Source organism: Etheostoma spectabile, chromosome 20 (assembly GCF_008692095.1).
Source record: "Etheostoma spectabile isolate EspeVRDwgs_2016 chromosome 20, UIUC_Espe_1.0, whole genome shotgun sequence".
Lineage (NCBI taxonomy): Eukaryota > Metazoa > Chordata > Actinopteri > Perciformes > Percidae > Etheostoma > Etheostoma spectabile.
In genome coordinates, this window is record NC_045752.1 from 7,526,739 (window position 1) to 7,548,775 (window position 22,037).

The 22,037-nt window shown below is 39.3% G+C and overlaps 1 protein-coding gene and 1 long non-coding RNA gene across 4 annotated transcripts; one reads left to right on the plus strand and one right to left on the minus strand.

Annotated features, from left to right (window-relative positions):
- Window positions 1–8,178: 8,178 nt before the first annotated feature.
- Window positions 8,179–21,174, minus strand: LOC116670284 (uncharacterized). Its single transcript, XR_004326990.1, has 3 exons — window positions 21,114–21,174; window positions 17,612–17,616; window positions 8,179–8,190 (listed from the first exon to the last, which is right to left on the minus strand). It is a non-coding gene; the product is annotated as an uncharacterized LOC116670284 (long non-coding RNA).
- On the plus strand, window positions 10,786–18,770 carry dlk1 (delta like non-canonical Notch ligand 1). Of its 3 annotated transcripts, XM_032500731.1 has the most exons (7): window positions 10,786–11,068; window positions 11,191–11,205; window positions 11,502–11,588; window positions 11,801–11,864; window positions 12,355–12,485; window positions 13,240–13,381; window positions 17,557–18,769. In XM_032500731.1, exons 3-7 carry the CDS (start codon window positions 11,531–11,533, stop codon window positions 18,344–18,346), a joined length of 1,185 nt encoding a protein of 394 aa, XP_032356622.1. In that variant the 5' UTR covers window positions 10,786–11,068; window positions 11,191–11,205; window positions 11,502–11,530; the 3' UTR covers window positions 18,347–18,769. The 3 variants fall into 3 exon arrangements, with proteins under 3 accessions (XP_032356622.1, XP_032356625.1, XP_032356623.1); XM_032500734.1 differs by lacking the exon at window positions 11,191–11,205 and having other exon boundaries at window positions 17,557–18,770; XM_032500732.1 differs by lacking the exons at window positions 10,786–11,068; window positions 11,191–11,205 and adding an exon at window positions 11,286–11,375 and having other exon boundaries at window positions 11,499–11,588; window positions 17,557–18,770.
- Window positions 21,175–22,037: the final 863 nt, after the last annotated feature.

The window sequence follows — 22,037 nt, forward strand, 5'->3', positions numbered from 1 at the left end:
AATTAGAACTATGAAACAAGTATTATATATTCTGGTTCCTGCTTTTCATTTAAATCAGGAGAAACTTGTTGCAGTCTGTGACAGTTATACAAAGCATGATAAAATGTACATTTAATAGGATAACAGCTGAATTACCTTAAGAGAGCATTGATTAAAAGTGAGGTCTTCCTAAAAGAATTTACACTAAGCTACATTTTTTTGATTTGTTGTTTTATTTCATTATAAATGGAATATCTTTGGGTTTGTTGATCAGACAAAAGACATTCAAAGATGTGACTATGAAAAACATGGGATAGACTTTTTTTCTGATTGTTTATTGACTTTGTGATGAACTGAGAAAACTGCTAGTTGCAGCCCTATTGTAGATTAGCAGATATTATTTCTTGTCATAAGACAGATGTTTACACTACTCTCTTTAGCTATTCTAATCTTTTTACTACTGGATGTTTACTAGCGTATATACTACGTTCTTGGTAACATTTTAGAGGCAGTATATCTTATCTGACATACAGTACTTTAACTACTTTACTTGAGCTGTGTTGAGAGGGAAAGAGCCAAAACATTCAATCAAATGTTCAGGTTGTATAATATTATTTGACCAGATACTTTTAGGTTATTTTGCAATGGCAAAAAAGTGTTCATGTTACTGAATAAAGTTACAAGATACATTTATTTTGCGGTCCTCTGAGTGATTCTGATGCAATTTCACCATGTCATCACTAATAAAAAAATAAATCTTAAAAATGCCCCACTCACCCATTGATCTCCTTCTTTTCATAATTTTTCCATCAACATCACTTTCCTGTGCCGTGTTATGGAACAACTGATTCTTCCTTCTCACCTACAGAAAACCATAGACAGACAGACAAGTGATAAAAGCGGAATAAGAAGAGCAAGACTGGACTTTTGGTGTGTCTGTGTCTGTGTGTGTCTCCCTCTCTCAGTGTCACTTTGGCTCAGGGTCACCTCAAGTCTCTGCTTTGGCTGCACACTGTATGCATTTTCTCATAGAAATTACAAATGATATTAGCCTCGAGCATTTGTGCCAAGAGAAGCCTAAACTTGACGGTTTGCAGCGGTGGTTAGTCTCGCTTTTCAACATTTTTAAGTTTGAGTAAGATAATCTGAGGATTTTATTGCAGGAGTGTTCTCAGTTGCAGATAACATCTCTTTGATATTGCTGACAGATGGAAGCTTTCTTCAGGCTGCTCACACATTCATCATTTAATGCAAAGTCAACATGCAAGGACTTGCTAAAAGACACTAAATCTGTTGTGTCAATGCAGGATGTTCTCATGAACCATTCATATATATCGCCAAGAAAAGCAGTGCACTGTAATTCATCTGGATTCCACGTATTTATTACTTTATGCACCACATTGACTGCCGCTATATAACTTGCTACAGTCTTCATTGGGAGTAAGTGGGGGTGGATCGGTGGGTCCTAAAACACAGGGCTTTTTAAGCAGGGGAGTGGAGTTTGTGTCTTAGAAGTTGAGGGGAAAACACAAGACTTTCACCCAGGAAACGCCTGTTTGTGTCCTGGGAGTGCTACTTAAGGGGACCAGTGTTTTAATCCAAACCACAATCACTTGTTTAACATTAACTGGTCATTTTGTTGACTAAACTAAACTTCCGTCGCCCTATGACGATCACCTCTTGCTAGCTAAACTTAACTGCAAAGACCTTAACTTCAGAGGTTGGAGGAAGTCACAAGTGCAAGTCACAAGCGAGTCTCAAGGCACTTCGGTGAGACTCAAACAAGTCAAGTCAAGTCCATGCAATAAGTCAAGCAAGTCCTACAGTAAAGTAGGTTAAAGGTTCTTGCTTTCTAGCTAACGTTAAACCAGCCAATTAGTTACCTTTCTTTGTGGTTTTGGTAGTGAGGGATGAAGCGAGATAATGTGGGTCTTGTCCGCTGTCCTTACTACAGTCATCAACTACATAGTCAAGGAATCCAAGCATTATTTATGCATCATGGGAGGTGGGGAAAACTAGTGGGGAAACTAGGTCCACCATGTTGGTTACAGTTGGAGGAGCGCTGACACTCTCTCATTATTACACTCTCACTGTGTGAAACAGAAATTGATGGAAGATTTTTTAGGAAAGTCAAGACTGCAATCTGTCTGAACCGGAGATCATGTCTATCATAAGTATGTTGTAGATTTGGTATAGTAGGCTCACAAAACACAAAATACAGAATAGAATGTTTTATATACAGTAGCTTGATATAAGTGGCTGAGCTCATCTCCTTTTGCTCTGGCCTCTTTTCGGCTGTGACTGTGCATGTGAATAATTCATAGCGAGGGAATGTAGTGAGTGAGAGTGAGCAGAAATCAACAGTTCTCAACCTTGGGCTGGTAGCCACAGGTTTCTGCTGACAGGTGAGATTCAATTAGTTATTATTAATTGTACAATTAAATTCCTCCTGCTGTGCAGCTCCACAGAGATCCCTTTGTAAGAGAGGATTACAGTGGCAGTAGACAATCATTAAATGCACACAAGCAACGTAATAATTGTGTTAAAGTGCTCACATTATGCTTTTTTACTGTTTCCCTTCCCTTTATTGTGTTATACATCTTTTTGTGCATGTAATAGATTTAAAAACTAAAAAAGTCCACCCCAAAGGGAGTTACCATCTCCAACAGAAAACAGTGTTCACAAACTGCTCCAAACAGCTTTACTATAGTCCAGTCTTTACTTCCGTGACAAACGTGTTTCACTTTGTAACACACGTTGTAATGCTCGCCCAGCTGCTAGTGTGTAACGCCCCAACCTCTGCTTCTGACTGGGTAGTAGTCCTTACCTAGCTAATGCGCATGTGCGACTCACAACAAAGTATACTCAGTAGCTAAAACAGAGCTCAACACACAGGATGAAAAGAGGAGCTGCAGCAATGTGCAGTACAACAAAAATATCATGTTTTTTGAAAATGAAACTATGTTAACCTATTCTGATTGAACCTCTAAATACAATTATGAACCTGAAAATGAGCATATTATGAGCACTTTAATATTGTACACAGAGGGAAACAGCTAACCTGACTCGGTCCAAAGGTAAAAAAACATCTGCCTACCAGCATCTTTAAAGCTCAACAATTGACATGTTGTATCTTGTCTGTTTAATCTGTACAAAACATAATTTCAGCCTCTGAAGAAAGATGTACAGTAGTATGCCAGTTTGACTGCCTGGGCATGAAGACAGCATCCATGCACTAGAAAGGAATCCCAAAGAGCCTGCCCTGCTCTCCCTGGTAGGAAGGCTGGAAATCTCAGAAGACACAAAACACTTATCTGATGAGTGACACTGATGAGCAACACTTGTGAACCCCCGCTGATAAATTATGGTCAATTTGTGCAAAGAGACAATCAAATACTTTACAGATTACTGATTGCACCTTAAGGCCCCAACAAGTAGAGTTTGAATAGCTTGATGAAGATGTTAAAGGGAAGCTGTTTCAATTTGTGTAGAAGTATGGCATTTTCTGAGATGTTCTATTGTCGTTTTGATAACAGCACAATGATTCTTAGTATTATACTATTTGGTTGAACAGTAACAATTTATAGATTCTCTTTTTCTACATATTTTCTTCTCTTCCTGAATTTTAAGTGCAAACAAATGGTGTTTATCTTACAACTAGACAACATTATGGATTTCTTGGGATGACTTCTTTAATAGTCTGTGTAAGAGTAGGCGTTAGATTATTATTCAAGATGAGTCATGCAGGAAAAAGGTTGGATGAGTGAACCTCGTTTTAAATATCATTTCAGGCATCCTGCTATTGTTGTGTTAGCTCAGGTCTTTCCTCTCTGCCTGCCTGCTGTCCTCCCACTCTGCTGTCCTTTATAACTATTTATGTGTGTTGAAGCAGGGATGCAGACTGGTAATAAGTTGGAAGACTAGGAGTGGGGGAGAAGACACAAAGCACTATAACAACACCATTAAGCTCTTTTATATTCAGAGGCTAACATATGGACATAAAAAAGGCAGTAGAGCACCTCCAAGGCACATGAACAAGTTTCACATAAATAAACCATACCTGAAGGGGTGACAGCTATATAGACAGAGGTAGAATTATGTTAATGCTTTAAAAATGTTATTATATTTTTCAACAAACAGACCTTGACCAGTCCGTTACATAAATCAAAAAAATGTAGTGTCAGTGGTTGTTTGTGGCAAAGGGTTGTGTTTAATCTGTGCCTGGGGAAAACCAATATATAGCAGACTAGATTTAGTCAGCAAGTGTTGTGGCATATTTACCTTCAGTTCTGGTATTTGTTTACTTCAGTGCCTGGCTATCAGCTCTTGCCAGCGCCTGTGCAATTTTGCTCTGTGCCTTGGTTTTCTACACAGGTCTGCGAAAGGCCTTGGAGAGCAGTTGAACAGAATCACTTTAACATTCCTGCACCTTTGCATGAAGACTCCCATACAGACCGCACACAGGAAGCACTGAAATCTAAACAAAAGGCACAAATACTGTACACACACGCTAACCTGTCTGAAAACCAACTGTCTGTGCATAAGAGTGCTCATGTAATCTGTTTCTCAACTTGGAGGAAGTGAAGCATTAAATCACTGCTAACCGGACATTTTGTGCACACTTTGTGCTGTGACTAACACTTTGTAGATTTACATTTCCTCAGAACCCACAGAGCGGCATGGCAGGTTTTTTCTGCTTTATTTCATATAGTCTGTATTTAAGCTCTGATCTGTGTCTGGGTCACTTTTGGATATCACACACTTTTATCTTCCTTTCAGGGTGAAAAGGTGATCTATTTGTTATATCCTGATGATGAAAGTCCTCAGCAAGGACACGCCCATCTAGTGATCATATCCTCCTCCTGTTCCCATGGTAACAAGACAGGAAAAACTGGCATCAGGTGAACGCGGCATCCCTAATTCTCTTGTCTCGATCTTTCTCTTAGACTGCTCCCTTTCTCTTGCAAACTATCAGTCTTGTCCATCGGTTTCCTGCATGACCTTAGTGCTGTCCTGACAATGAGAGGCTACAGTTGCTATGGAGATAACGATCTCCATTAATGAAATTTAGTTAACATCTCTACACACAGACTCACTTCTGAGCAGATGGCAATTCCACAAATATCATCACTCTGCCTCCCGCGGATAACAATTAGTGTTCATGGCTGCTGTTTGTGCAGCCACAAACGCCGGGCACTGCTTTGTTGCAATATTGTGATGTGATTGGACAATTTTAACAGTGGTAATGTTGGGCTATTTTGCTTTAAACATGATTAAAACAACTGAAAGCAATTATGCTATCAATTCTAAAATGTTCCTCCTTTAATAACATAACATTATGGCAAAATTGGAGATCCATGTTCTAGCTGAGGATGCTTGAGGTTGAACACTCATTACCACTTACAGCAGTATCACCTTCTAAACCTTCATTAGACACTCTTGACAGAATATATTTTAAGACACAGCACCGACCAATGAAGCACTCTTATTTGCTTCCTTTAATATTTTATAGGATCATCAAAAAGCCTGAGAACCATCCGGTTATATTTAAAGCAAGATGGTGCTTTTTGGGGTTAAAGGGCCAGAGATTAAGGGAAGTGTTGCAGCAGAAAATCAAAGGAAGTTTGGTCTCCACTTTGGTGCTGGAGGAGCAGTTTGTGCCGAAACAGGCTAAAAAAGGACATGATAAAAAAAATCCATTAATTAAAAAAAACCAACACCCTTTTCTGCTCCGAGTTAACTTCTAAGTTGATGTAACACCAGCGCAAGAGAAAGCAAAAAGAGGTGACTCAGTTCATGTTTAAAAATTGATTAACCATAACCATTAACAAGACAGCAGGCAGCAGAACTGATATAATATGACATTAATAATCCTGGGTGAACTATGAGATCAATACGTAGCAATTAAATGACTCATTGCCTTCAAACTGTTGATGAGTCTTTTACCATCAACGCCATCAATTTGCTAGCATTAGACTCTTTAATTGCTCATTTGTGCAGGAACTGGAAATCATCAGTTTTCCCCTTAACTTTTTTTATTCAAGAATATTCATGGGCACAAGCATGAAAGCCGGAGCTGAAGGTGCTTGAAGTTGTGCCGACACCGAAGAGGCCAAGGGTACAGAGCAATGCCCTCAGTGTAGTGCCAGGGAAACGCATGGTATGCCACCAGTCAGTCGGAGTCGGATCATCTCTATTCTACCTTCTATTTGGTATACAGTACATGTATATGAAAGAGAGAAACGCGTTCTCCATTTCCAGCCACCATTCCCAGATTTCTACTGGGGCATTCAGGCTAAAAAGAGAAAGTATTTTATTCTCAGTATGCCGACAAGAAGGAGAGTGATGCATTATCCAAGTGCACCTGTACTGTGGTGTGCATGCTGTCATTGTTTGGCAGTAAAAGCATCTCTCCGGAGCCAAGGTGTTTTGTACTCATGAGTAATGTTGCATTTGTCCAACTACCTAAGGGCCTCATTGAAGGAGATGCAATGTCCCCTGTATCCTGTCTGATAATCATATGTATTCCAGCTGTTGTAATGAGACTCAGACTGCAGAAAAAAAGAAGAAATGAGGAGCTAAATCACTGAGGAAGTGACAGCGATTTTATTGTTCACCTTTCACACAGCCATGCAATTAAATAAGCCAGTCATCCCCAATGGCAGACACGGGTTTCTCATTTGTGACTAATTACTGCATGTATTTAGAAGTCAAGAAGGCAAAAAATACACACACACACACACACACACTCTCTCTCTCTCTCTGCCTGTTACCCACAGAGTTGGCAGACCAAATTGACTGAAAAATGACCTCTGTCTATTAACTACGGGAGACTCTCCTGTGAGTCTTAGTCCCCTGACGTGACTCTAAACACTCTCACCCTCTGACTCGACAGCACTGTTTCAGACATTTTGCACAATTTATCTCTAGCTCTTCTAAGGGGACAATCTTCTTATCAGTGGTATAATATACAGTAGACATATGTTTGGTAACGCTTCAGATGACTCCAAATTACAGTTTTATTACTAAGTCAATATGTGGTATACTTACTGGGTCCAAATAATACCAAGGATAAATATAAGTATTAAGAAAGAAGATGAGATGTCAGAAGATGAGAGGGTAACAACTTGCTTAAACTTTTAATTAATTAGTACTTACATAATAACAGGAAATAGAGCTATTATTAATGGGGTGCCAATATCGCAATAACACTGGTATAATTGACTTTAAGGAAAATTAGATTGTTACATGTTTTTTTCATATGGAATGCTAACATGGTGTAAATTATTGTTTCTACAGAACAGAACATAAGGTTGAGACTGGGAAGAAGTATATGCATCTATAGCTGGAGCAGCTATATCATTGTGATGTGTATGATTTCAAAATGATACCAAACTGTAACAATGTAGCTTTGGGTTTCAATGTCAGATCCATTTCTCAGTCAAAACTGATGTTAGAGAAGAGAGAGACACTGAGTGAAGTGCCACATGCGTCATGACATAACTATTGTAAAACGTCATAGGGTGTTTCATAGCGTGTGTGGTACGGACATTTTCCATTTCTGTACCCTGTATTTACTAAATATGTACTAAGTAATTTGTCTCTCGCCCCCCACCCCCTAATTGTGAATGCATATACAACTTGTTACCTGTACTACTTCCCTATTACCCAGTGTTATGCACCCAGTAAGTAACCCATTATTAGAAAATGCTTACACCATAATTTACAGGCTGCAATACAAAGCTTAACCAGATGCTTTAACCAATATTCAACATCAATTATGTCCTTTATATGCACTAGTGTGTTTATTTGTGTGGTGTATATACTGTATGTCATAAAGTGTAGCCAAGCAACTAGTGTTTATTGTATACTGGCAGATTTATTGTTGTGCATTGTGTGTGTATTGAGCTCCACCTGGTGTGATCTCCTGTCTAATGATCTGCCTGACAGCGAGTGGACACCACATGTTATTATCCAGCTAATTGTGTTTAGAATTCAATGCTCAAGATTAATTTCCTGCAAACCAACATATGCCATCTGAGAGTTTGAAGGAAATGATTTGTATCAAAACCCTGGATGGTACACGCCGCCTGAATGGGGATTTCTTTAATCGGATTTGTACGCTGATAGACTTTTCCACATTTTGCATCTACGTGTTGAGAATTTAGTTTGACTTATCTTCAATCGTGAGTGTACTTAAAATTAAATAATCTACACAGACAATGTGCAGATCTGGCTGTGCCTCTACGGCATGTGATGTTTGTGTGCATGCATCCTCTCTTGTGTGGAGAAAACTACTCAGTGTGGGACTGACCTTCACGGCGATTAGAAATAACACTTCTATATTATTGAGATCAGAGTGAAATGCCCATTCCATGCAGATGCATAATTACTAGAAATGAGATCTGACTGCAGTGTGATTTAAACGTAAATGCACATACAGCCACTAGAGTTGCAATTTCAGATTATTTTCAAAATCCTTTGTTGATGATTTCTGTTTTTTTATTTTGTCCAAACAATACTCAGTTTACTGTCATGGAAGAGTAAGAAAAACAGCAAATATTTACATTTCAGAAGGAGCAAAACTAGATTTACTTTTCCATTTTTAGCCATGCTACAGTAGCAACATGGTTCTAGGAATGGAGATGTGTGTCTGTTAGTCCACCACTTTGGTCCAGACTGAAATATTTTACTGGATGGATTGACATTAAACTTTGTGTAGACATGGTTACCAGACAATTAATCCTAATTACTTTGGTGATCCCATTATTTTTCATATAGCGCCACCATAGGGTCCACATTTGTGGTTTAAAGTGAAATATCTCAACAATGGATTTCTATGAATTTTGGAACACAAATTCATGTTCCCCTTTGAGATGATTTGATAAGCTTTTCCTCTATCTCCATCATCTGGTCAATTTTGATAGGTTCTTTGTGTTTAGTGATAGTTATGTAGAACGCTAACTGAGATGGTGACCATGGTGAACATTATACCTATTATAGCAGAGTCCTGGTGAGCATGTTAGCATTAGGTTCAAAACACCACTGTCCTAGCTTGGCTACAGACTGCTGTTAGGTTAGGAATTTACCTTTTATTTTACTTTTTACAGTAACTACGCTTTACAATTTCCTGTACATCAACTAATCAATGTACTAATCATCTCAGCTCTAATGGACACACACACGCACATATACAGTACAGTTTCTCTCTGTGTAGGAACCAAACTTAACCTTAAATTGTCATTACTGACACAAAACAACAACACACTCACACAAAAACAAATCAATGGATGACTCCTTCAGTTTAATAAAGCGCATACAAAACTCAGGCATTTCAGACATTAGCTGTGGCAGGGAATCACATCACCGCTGTAATGTCACGCCTGGCTATGAGCTCCGTCTCTAAAGGTTTAGAAATAAACACACCAAGCCAAATTGGAGCAGGGGGGATATGAGACTGGAGACCTCTCAACAGATCATATCAAATTGTATTCTTTTCTTCTCCACTTACATCTGGCATGGCCGCCTGTTTATAACTTGTGTCCTTGTTTCGGTCTCTCTGCCAAATGCAGATTGATTCTTTGTGGAGAAAGAAAAGGAGATTCTCTGTGCTCTATTTAACCCCATTAAATTGAAAAAAAAACATTGATTTGCTTACTCATTTGCATTCATACGTGTATCCTCACTGTCTCCCTCTATCGCTGTCTAGACACTGAACTCACACCAGTTTAAGCAAGAAACGTCTGCTCAAGATGACATGTTTGTAAACATTTACAAAATGCCGGAAAACTGGCAATGTCTGGACTTATGAAGGTTCATCTGTGCTTTCATTTATCATACACCCAATCAGGAAACACATTCACCCTGTCTTTCTTTCACTAACGCCTCCGAACTCAGTAGAAGACACAGGTTGAATCTTACTAACATTCAAAGAGATAAACAGTGGAGAGGATTAGCAAGGCAAAGTGGTCGATTTCCCCTGATGGTTGCACAGCCACCATTTCTGTGATCTTTATTGCCAACCTTATAATGTCTGAGAGAAATTAAACTCATAATTGGTTCCCTTAGACTACAATTCATGTACTTTGTGGGAAGGAAAATACCATTTGCCGCCCTTGGGAAGAATGAAAGGGAGGTTGTGGACAGCAATAAGTGGACTAAGAATAGAATAGGGCATTATTATGCATGACAGGTTGGCACTGTCTAAGGGTCATTCAATGTCATATAAAAAAATAATAGTGGCGAGTGTGTCTGAATTGCTTCATTGTAGGTTAACTATTATAAAATAATTAGTCTTTGATGGTACGGTACAGTAGGGTATGCTTTCGTAAAAATGTTTTGAGTGTGGTACAGTGATGGTCAGCAGAGATCAGAGGTGGGAGTAGATTTCTTCACATAGGCTACTGAGCTTGTGTACTTCTACTCCACTACATTTATCTTAAATAAATTGTTACTATGGGTTTTAATACTAACCATACAATCATCCTATAAAATAAGATGAATTGTTATATTTTAAGTAGCCTTGGTAAAATTAACTCCACCTTAACCAACTATAACAGTAACATGTTGCTTACACGCTTTGCATCATATTTCTGCATCAATAATAATTCAAGACTGTAATATATGATAATGTAACAGTGAAAGGCTCACTTCTGATGCATTATGCATATTTTACTTTTACTTAAGTCAAGGAGCTTCTTCCACTGCAGAGACCAACAGATTGGACTGGGTTTCAAAATAATTATTAAGGGACCTTCACTTCCATGAAAGACATTTCCAAAGCCACCAGGTAGGCTAATGTATTTATAAAATACAGGCACCTAATTTACTCCCCAACTACATTACAGCTCTCTCGGGGGTCAGACTGGTGCACACATTCTCCCTCACTAGGTGGGAGGAGCGTGTTGCACTGGGACGCCGCACGATGCAGCAGTCCCGTCCAAACCTCCAGGTCTTCCTCCAGCAAAGCGGACCACTGATGCACCTGTAGTGTGACTTTCAACAGCGCGAAGCTTGGATTAAAAAAAGAAAAAAAGTCTAATCAATTATGAGCGAAGCCACTTGGAAACAGAGCGCCGGTTCGACATAGGTAAGACGGTGTTCCGGATGCCACAAGATCATTAAAGTTAAAGTAGGGGACGTATGTGTTAATTTGTAAATGATGGCTTTTCTCTTTTTCTGCTCCTGCGTAACGGATGCCTTTGGGAACAGACGCATATGGTTCAGGTGCGTCAATTATATTCTAGAAGCAAAGAATAAGACAACATTATTCCAATAATATTCAGATTTCCAGTATGATAAGCTACATTTTTTAACTCCATATTTACATGAGCTCCATACAAAATGTGCAATATATGTAAAGGTCAGCCTAAAGCATCCATCTAAATCCTACATTTCAAATTTTATTATTTTATTTTCACAAATTAACTTTTGAGTAATGTGATGTATTTTAAATAGAAAAACATCGCTTCTTCACACAAAGACAGCTCTTTTTGCAACTTAACTTGCTTTATATTTTGCAGGACAAAAGGGGATATTGCTCGAAATTACGATGCGTCTCACGGCGGTGGTCCTAACGTTAATTCTGGCCGTGACGGGCATCGCCAAAGGTAATCAGAGATTTTGAGCAGTCCACTGAGACAACTGGCAACAGAGATGCACATTTGATTCGTGCAAAACAAACTATTTTGAACCGATTGACTTTTTGCGTGGAATTAAAGTAGGCGTACGGATGAATATTGTAGGCTTTTGCTCTGAATGTTTTATGTGTGTTTTGATTTTTGATGCAAACAGCTGCTGCTCTTTTCTTTCTGTCTCAAAGGTTGGGAATGCAGCGCAGGGTGTAACACAGAAAATGGGTTTTGTGAGAAGCAACTGAAATGCAGGTACTAAAAAGACTCCAGATTCCAGTAACCTATGGGCTTTTGCAACCTTATTTCCATAAACTGCTGGAGCTAAATGGTCCTCCCTTTACAGAAATGCAATTACAGTCAAGCCAGTTGGATCTTTTAGGAGTTTTTTCTAGATTTGTTTGGTACTTGTGTTAAGTCAACTGCCAAATCAGCCCTTTGTTTGAACAGTAAAAAGCAATGCTATACTAACTGATAGCCTATTTCTCAACTAAGCTTCTGGTAAACAAAGCATGCCCAAGTTTAAAATGTGTTTTTTGGGAAATGCTACTGTATCTACTCTTGAGCCAAAATGAATATTCTATCTCTGTTAGTAAGGGAATGTAAACAATTGCTGAATAATCAAACACGTCTTTAATCTGTCATTTCACTTAATGAGAACAGCATGCAGACATTATGGGGACAAGACTGCTCTGTGGGTGGTATATTTATAATTGTGGATTGATCCCATTTTCCCCTCTTTCAGGTGCAAACCAGGGTGGCAAGGAGAGCACTGTGACCGGTGCATGCCCTTCCCAGGCTGTCTGCATGGCACATGTGAAAAGGCATGGCAGTGTATCTGCAAAGAAGGCTGGGTTGGCAGCCTGTGTGACCAAGGTGAGTTTCATTAAGCGCCCCCTGACATTCATATCTCTATCTGCCTCCTGACACTTGCTGACATATCAGAGGTTAGGGTGAGTGACAGAGCCTCTGGGACACATAGGTTGCGTACGATGAAGCTGGTGTCTGGAGAATAGCGTTAACTGTGTTTATAGACAGGCTATGTTAAAGCAGAAAAAATTGGACAAATGCAAACAAAAAAATTATACATATGTGACGAAAGCTGAAACCACAGAATAACTGCTAAACTGCTGCTTTTGTGCTACTGAGCAAAACACACAATAGGAAAACCTCAAAAGTGATGCACCGAGGCTGCAAAAAAATTAAATGTTAAAGTGATCTAAAAGTTTCCACTTCAGACACCTCTATTTAAATCAAGCATTCAAGTATTATTACTATGGTATCTACAAAGAACATTATCACATACTGTAAAATGACTTGCTGCCCTTCAAGCAATAGAAGAAAAAAGGGAGAGGATTAAAAGAAGAAAGATTTTTTGGGCTTCTGGCTCAGTTGGACCTGCTTATCAGAACACACGGTAAATATCTTGAAGCAAATGAGCTGCTTGCCTGTGAAACATGGTTGGTTATGTTCTCACTTTAGTTCTTGGTGACAAGATGCTGTGGAAGATGCTGTGGTGGGGAGTGTGAGAATGAGGGTGGAAACAAAGGAGAGGAGGGAAAAACAGGCAGAGAGAAGTGAGAGAGAGCACCAAGATCTAAAAACAGCATGCTTGTTTTTTTTTTAACAGATACTCGCCTGTGCTCATCCAGACCTTGTGCTGGTAATGCCACCTGCATCGAGACAGGAGAGGGGGGATACATGTGCATCTGTCCCCTCAGCTACACTGGGGAGAACTGTCACCTGAAGAGAGGACTATGTCTCACAAACGGGTACCAGCACCTTTTATTTGAGTTTCTATTTTTAGTTAGCAAATACTCCAATGCTTTACAGCCTTATCTCCATTTGTTTATCATTAAGAGCAATAATCAATTCATCTCAAGGCTGCCAATCGAAAACACCCCACACTGTGGCTTGTGTATATGTACTGTAGCTAGTAGCAGGCAGTTAGCAGAGAAAATATTGGATGTTATTTTTGTCATTACTGAACAAACTGTAGCCGCTTTGGTTGTTATGACTTGCAAGAGGCAAGAGGGTGTTTGCACATTTATAAGACGAGCTGAGACGCTCGCTTTGATACATTTCCCCTCTAACAAGAGTATGCTAATATTGGCAAGTTTCCAACTTTGTGAAGGAAAAAAATCCATTTGAACAGGAAAAGTTAACTTTACTCTAAGGACTGACTTTTCTGGTGTGCAGCTCAACAACACTGCATAAAAGGCAAAGAACATGGTGTTAATAGTGAACAAATAGCGATAACAGACTTGGGTAAAAGCACCTGACGCAACTTGAAACTAGAGGTGCACCGACTCATGGCAGGGGGGATTCATGAAACATGCATTTACAGATTTTTTTCTAGCCACTTGGGTACAGCGATAACAAGTTGTGAACACCACATTGACATATAACCTTATGAGTTTATATAGTAAACTTATTATGAGAATGGTATGAGCAGTTACGTTATGATTCATTTGGAGTAATGTTTCTGGCCTCCTGGAGGATGCAAGTCCAATATTCACTTCCTGTTAGCTCCGTTATTGGTCTCTTCCACCTTTTAAAGGACATCTCTAAATGTACCATTATGTTAAGTAGTGGTAAACTCTGGCAGTTTGCCACTTGGTGCTGAGCAGGTAGTGTACAGTGGGGTTTTAGAGCTTTTTCACTGAAAACAGCTGCCTGGTGCTGACAACACCACCATGAGAGGGATGACAATGAACCAAAACAGTGAAGTTGAGACTAATCAGCTAAACAATGAGTTGAAAATCCGTAAAACCGAGGGGAGATGCACAAGCAGGTGATAATCTCCGTTGTTTCCTTTCACATTGTCATTTGATATACATTAATGATACCTCTGCCAAGGAGGTTATGTTTTTAGTTTGGTTTGTTGTTTTTGTTGTTTTTTTGTCTGGATTACTGACAAACTACTGGCCTGATTGTCGTTCAACTTAGTGGGAGGGTAGAGCATGGGCAAAGAAAGAGAGAATAACATCTGGAGTGGATCAGAATGACTGGGCGGTTCACAAATTCTTTTTCACTTTCATTATCATTGTAATAGGGCTTTTGTACTGCATTCATGTGGTGTTGAAAAACAATTTCCCAACTGGGAGAATTCACACTGCATTACCATTGCGGGATAAGGCATGCCTTGGCACAGGTCTGCGCTCTCTGAGTGCAATTCTAGTCATCATATATCGATTGTAGCAAGTTTTAAGATCATCATTTACAGTAGGGATACTGACAAGATTTGAAAGTCAAGTTGATCCATGTAAAAATGAAGGTGAACAACAGCCCTGTTAGCCCTGCCATCATGATGGCCCATTAATTAAAGGGACACTTTCTGCATATTTAGACCAGCCTTTTTTTCAGTCAGGAATTGCAAAACATTGCAAACAATAAAAAGCAAAGTGTGACTCAGCTGAGCTCACATAAAAAAAATCCTGCAGGCATGCATTTTTTAAACACACAATTCCTCTGATGTAGAAAGAAGTAGAAAGAAGTAGAGAGAAATTGCAGAGGCCTCATTCGCCATCTTCCTCCTGTCATAAATACAGCAGCCGCCTTGTTGATTGTGTTCTCTTCTTGTTGACAAGCAGACACCTGTACGCAGTAGCTGGTAGTGTGTACCTCGGCAACATCTCAAAGCTGCATCCAAATTCATGGATCTTATGAAGTCATTATGTAAAAAATGTGCTTAACAAGGCCGTCACATTTTTAAAAAGCTTTTCTATACAGTATGTGAAGAGAAATTCAGCATTTCTTTGTTAGTATTTGAAGGACATGACTGATGTGTACTTCACATCTGTCAGTATCCCACAATCCTCTGCTCCCCAGGCCATAGTGTAATTATACAGTCAGACAGTCCTTGTCTCCCATATTGTTAAATTCCTATTACCTATTTACCAGGAACTTACTTTTAGGTGGTGATGAATGTGCTGATAAAGATAACCCATGAACTGAACCAACTACAAGAAGACTGTGTGAGAATGTGCACAATGGCAACAAAGTAAAAACTAGAAGGTTAATTTAATTCTGTTATATTGAACATTGAAGCTCATAATGTAACATGTCATCATGAAACTGCAAGTCAACCAAGTGAGCCACATTTACTGGCAACATTTCCCACTATTAAAGCCATTGGAGGTCATATTCCTGGAATGTTTAACTTTATGAATCAATGAGGAACATGCTGTTAGTTTTGTCCTCATTTGGACAGGTTGAGCAGGGCCTTTAGGTCCTTTGAAGTACCCACCTTCATTGGTCGGGTCCATCAATGTATACTGCAATTGGCACACAGTTAACATGTGAAGGAATCTCTGAATTCAACATTTGGAAAGAGCACTCAAACAATATTTCTAAACAAAAATCATCTTGAAGTTTTGCTTACAGCCAAAGCATACATAACAAAAACAATGGCTCATTCCTTTCAGGGCTAGCCTTTTCGCCTGCCTTTTTTTTACTGCTTGACTACAGACGGGCTTGATCTGTTCTTTTCCTACCCATCAGATACATATGAAAGCCTCTCTGGAGACACAACTAGCTGACACGGCCCTCCAAACTCTGAACCCCACCATGTTTGTTCTCCGCCAGGCAGTCTTGTTCTTGACTTGAATGAAGCTCCTAAAATTCAGAGCCTACAGCTAAGTGTCAGTGCACTGACAGTTCTCCCCTTCTACTCTCAAAATAAATAAGCATTTGAGCCTTATTATAATTTTCACAATGAGATGAGTGGCGTTTCACAGGAATTCTACTTCATTAAAAAGGTCTGCGTGAGGTTTTTATCAGCTCTTCTATGAAAACACCAGAGATTTCTAAAAAGTACGCCAGAGCTATTATTCTTTTGACTCACAGAGACAGAATGTTAAGGACTTGTGTAATTACACTAGCTACTATTAGATATATTGATTGTTTTTATTTCAGGGTTTTCATCAGTGCACTCAGTTTGTAAAACATGGCTGCATTGATTAGATATGATGCACTGGTACAGATTTCTCATTTGGAGAAAATTAGCTTTACACTATTTTTCTTCATTAGGGCTAAGCAAAATGACTGATAATAAATCACAATATTAATAAGTGTATTGTTTTAGAGCTGAAACACGCAACAGCAATTGATAGAATTGAATCTTAACGCTAAACTACCAAACATTTTAGTAGTTAATCAGTTGTCACTTGCTGCTTTTCTTTGTTGCATATATTTGTCGCAAATATTTTGGGGTTTAGGACTGTAGTTCGGATAAAAGGTGCAATTAAATTACATCACCCTGGGTCTTTATGGGCATTTCTTCACTATTTTCTGACATTTTATAGACCTAAAGAGTAGAAAATGAAGAAGATTGTCCTAGTTTCCCCTAAATGAAAGGAATGTTTGATATCAGAGAGCCACATTGCAATATGCTGCAGCTCTGCTCTCAGCTCTTGCTGTCCTGTGAGAACCATGCATCTCGAAAACGTCAGCTTTTCATGAGCTAATAAAGTAGCCTCGGTTTCAGCTTCGTGACAGTTCATTTTTCAGCTATTGCAATGGGTTATATAGATTTTCATTTTCTCAGCCCATTAGGATACTTAATCCTTCATAGTTTTTTTGTGGAAACATAACAAAATCAACAAATTTAGAGATACATGGCTCCCACAGGACAGCAACAAACTTGTTGTGGATTTTGATGTGATGTAATCAATGCGGCACCAACCATGAGATTAAAAGGGCACATCAGCAGGTAGATTTTAGGTAAGCAGGTAGAATAATTAATATATACAGTATATTTAAAAAATAATGACCCCATGACAGTGTCCTGGGTTCAGCAAATTATTGATTTAGTACGAGAAAGCATCCCATTAACATCCATTTTGTGGAATCTACCTGTAAAATAGGATTGGATGGCTGCTTTGCTGTATAACCACAGGATAAAAGCCTTAAAGCTGTATTCTTATTGTGTTGCTCTGTCCTCCAGCTCTCCTTGTCAGAACGGAGGTACGTGTTTGGATGCTGATGGCTCAGCTGGTTACTCTTCCTGTTTATGTCCCCCTGGATTTTCTGGAGACTTCTGTGAGATCAGCGTTGACAGCTGCCAGCCTAACCCTTGCCTCAACGGTGGCAACTGTACAAACCACGGCCTGGCCTTCACATGTGTCTGTCCGCTCGGCTTCACTGGTTTCACTTGTAATGATACCACTAGTCTCTCGCCTTGTGCCAGCAGGCCCTGCGCCAATAGGGGCACGTGTGTTGGTCAACCTGATGGTACCTTCCGGTGCGTTTGCCAGAAATGGTTTACAGGTCCCACGTGTTCCCTGCAGCACAGACCGAAGGCCAGATCCAAGCTGGTTGGGGCCAGGCCTGTGGACCACAGAGTGTTTGCGCTGACTCCGCAGCACTACTCCCTCCCTGCTCACACCTTCCACAAGCTCCTCAGACCGCCCGAGAGAGACCTGCTCAAGATTACCCTTAAGGAGACAGTCCACTCCCCCGGCATCCTCGTCACCCATGGCCAACTCGTCTGTTTCGGCATGCTGGCCCTGCTCACCTGCATGGTCATCCTGGGCACTACAGGCATTGTGTTTTTTGGCCGCTGTGAGACGTGGCTGGCCAATGCCAAGTACAGCCAGCTTGTTCGACAGCAAAGGGAACACCTGCTGAGAGAAGCTGGCGGCGCAAGCCAGGAGGAGCCGGAGCACTCAGTAAACATCATCCTGCCGGAGAAGATTAGACTCACCAGCTTTGGGAGACACTACACCTCCATCTGATTCAATCGTCTCTGCCTCTTACCCTTTCCCTCTGAAAGTAGTAATAAATGTCAAAAATAGCACAAAGGAAATACTATAACTGTTGTACAGTTGTGTTAATAAAGTGAGGGAAAGTGGACTACACTGGAATATATTTGAATAGTCTACTGGACTAAGTGGACAACCGTGACACTGAATTATAAATGTCATTTTTATTGTACAGTTATAAATGATCCATTCAAAATGTATGAAATTATAAAATATTTCCTACCTTGGTTGTTGGTAAAGATGTCATGTCGATGTATTTCAAGATTTTTAACTTTACAATAATGTTTTAACCGCTTTGTTACATGTTGATTTGGAATACTATGATGGGGGTAATATTACAAAAGGAGAAATAAATTGGATTTTAACTAACACACACACACACACACACACACACACACACACACACACACACACACACACACACCCTAGACAACTTTTCTTTCAGTATTTATATTTAAAACAAAGTAATCACACCATTGGTTTTTCATTTGTTAAATTGTTTTAGTTTAGACTGTGTGGTGAATACTGTAAAACAAATAATTGAAATACATCATCTTAGGGCATGGGATAGTTTAATTAGAATTTTCTTTTGACTATTTTCTGATAAGAAAATAATCAGCAGATTAATAATGAAAGTACCCGTTAGTTGCAGCCCTAACAATCTCAATGCAACATTTTGTGAAATCGCCGTTTTATAATTAATGCAGAAATATATAGTCAATGTGTACAGTATGTGCAGTTAAATTACTATATGCCATACTATACAATTAGATATTACTATATGCCAATACAGTATATACCTGAAAGTAATTTTACTTCCCCAATGCCATACAATTTTCACTCTCTGCAGATGTATCACTAAGATGTTGGTGTAAAAGGTATATACGTAGATGCTATGAAGACGCAGGTTCACAGCTCCTCAGGAAATACCACTTTCTGTTTCCATCATAATCTATTGGTATCCATGGCATGCATACAGTATTTTCACACTTTCACCTATTGATCAGTCTCAATACTCTAATACTACATTTCTCAGAGGTTGTTAGATTTTCCAACACTTCTTCTTACTGCCAGTGTTACAATTTCACAGAGCACGCACCATGCATTTCTCAACCCAGAAATCAATACTGTGACATCTGTAAAATGTTATTGGTTTGTCTCATCACGCATGAGATAGACAACTATACTTCTGATGGAGGGAGCAGTAAATGTATGGAAAATAAGAAAAGCATGTCTGCCACTCAGAAACATGTGGAACTTTATCAATAAAGAATATTCAAATTAACTGCTGATGAGGATTACTGTCATATTAGAGTGGGATAATTTGTTCTCCTCACTCTCACAATGATAAGGCCCCTTTGGCCCCCAATCAGCCTGTGAGATGCCGTTAATTTGGTGGGTTTTGTTATGTTCACTTGTGCTTAAACCATAACAGAGTTACATGTCAGGTTGTCTATTATATTGTGCGGAAGTAAAATTTTAATGATTTACAGATGGCATTTTTATAAGGGGGCGGTGACTGTAAGCGTGTAGTATACTTTTCAGTATGTCTTCCAGTCTGGAATTATTTGCTGTTGTGCTTTGGCCAGATAATGTTTTGTTGTACTTTCATTCCTTTTAATAAAATATATAAAATCACCTTCTTTTGTCTGCTTGGTCCTGTTCAAGTCTCAATAAACAATTTATGTTGAATCTCTTTGACCTGCTCTTGACATAACAAGGTGGTCAAGACAAGAACAGATACTTGGAAAAGCTAATACATCAGGGGCCCTATCTTGCACCCGACGCAAGTGTCTTTGTTATTTTAAGAGCGACATAGTTGTTAATACACCTGCGCCCAGAAAGTTATCGTGCTATTGACCAACAAAAGGTCTAAAGTCAGTATAGCACATCCTTTCATTGAATTTTAACAACGCATCAATAAAATGCACCTAGGCTCGTGCACAGCATGTACACACTATGCTTGTTACCTTGTGGTGCAACTTATCTTATTCACCAGGACTTAAGCTGCAGGACTCAATAAGCAACAAATAAACCCAGATCTACATGTAGAAAGCTGACGTTTAAAGTAATGCACCTTTCTTTTGGAAATAGCATGTTGTTGTGTCCTATTGCTCAAATAAAACAATGGCATTTCCCGGAGGTAATGAATCAAACTCTAAAAGATTTAATTACATATTACAGCTACAAAAAAGTGCTGAATTTACCAAAAACTGCATGACATCTTTTTACATTCTCTTAACTTCAGTATGTTTTGGTGTAGAGCATCCCCCATTGGAAGACAGGTAAATAAAGCAAAGTAAAGTATATTGGAGAAACGTTGTTTAGTATTGATGGGTTTGTAGTGAAATGCAAACTGATTTGCACCTTGCTCTGTGCAGTTTGTTTGCACACATACTTGAAAAAGCTAATATAAGGGGCCCTATCTTTCATCCGAAGCAAGTTTCTTTGCTATTTTAAGACAAACATAGTTGTTAATACACCTGTGTCCAGAAAGTCATCGTGCTATTGACCTACAAAAGGTCTAAAGTCAGTATAGCACATCATTTCATTAAATTTTAACAATGCATTATTAAAATGCACCTAGGCTTGTGCACAGCATGTACACACTATGCTTGTTTTACACACACACACACACACACACACACACACACACACACACAATCGCAATGCGCCAAGGTTAAAGGGAATAGGAGACGACACAATGATTGGTTTATTAAATGTTATGCCCAAAACACACCTCTTATTGCTGCGTTCCAGACACAGTTGTTAGCCCGTAAGTTATGACTTCAAGTCACGACTGAGATTGAGCGCTAGCTAATACTAGCGATTTCTAGTCTGCAACATATTTAGGGCTTCATTTAATAAAAATAACCTGTAGTAGTACACAATTGTATGCATATTGCTTTGATAGATTACAAATGTGCAGAATTACTTTACATTGCCTATTTATGTATATTTATTTCTTTTTTTTCACTGTTAATCACCGGCATCTGTAGGCCTTCAGAATCAACAGGGGTCGCTATTGTTGTTTGTGTGTGTGTGATGTCAAAACTGTAACTGGGAGTACAACGATCTTCTACAAGTTCACCACTAGTAAGTTACAAGTTTGACTGCCGTTCCAGGGCACTTTCACGGGTAGAAGGTTGTGAAAACACGAGTTACGGGTTGCATGAAACGCAGCATAAGAACCATGCGCCTGGCGCACCAACCCCTCTTTCCGCCATCAAACTAGCAAAAGTGGATTTGGGCACGCTCCATGCGCCATGCGCTTCACGCCGTGCGCTTAGATCGTTAAAATAGGGCCCTAGATGTTTCACAGTGTGAGATCCAACAAATGCACATAGGCCTACTGTATGCATCATCATCTACCTACGCAGTGGAACATCTACTCTCCTGCTCTGTGATGCTTAATAAATTCCTCCCCAGGGCCACCTCACTGATTATCAACTGAATCAACTGTCGGCACTCTACTCTGTCCCTAATGGTCTCAGTTTCAGATAGCAGTCTCTGTCTCCACCTTGTGGTGCAACTTATATACATCACCAGGACTCGATAAGCAATTAATAAACCCAGATCTACATGTAGAAATACAGCTGACGTTTAAAGTAAAGCATCTTTCTCTAGGAAATAGTATGTTGTTGTGTCCTATTGCTCAAATAAA

What these genes read in the sequence shown, in the direction of transcription:
- dlk1 (XM_032500734.1), top strand. Translation starts at nt 11,531, where the DNA reads ATGCGTCTCACGGCGGTGGTCCTAACGTTAATTCTGGCCGTGACGGGC. An exon ending in GAGAAGCAACTGAAATGCAG is followed by an intron (nt 11,865 to 12,354) that starts GTACTAAAAAGA and finishes CCCCTCTTTCAG; the next exon opens with GTGCAAACCAGGGTGGCAAG. An exon ending in GGACTATGTCTCACAAACGG is followed by an intron (nt 13,382 to 17,556) that starts GTACCAGCACCT and finishes TCTGTCCTCCAG; the next exon opens with CTCTCCTTGTCAGAACGGAG.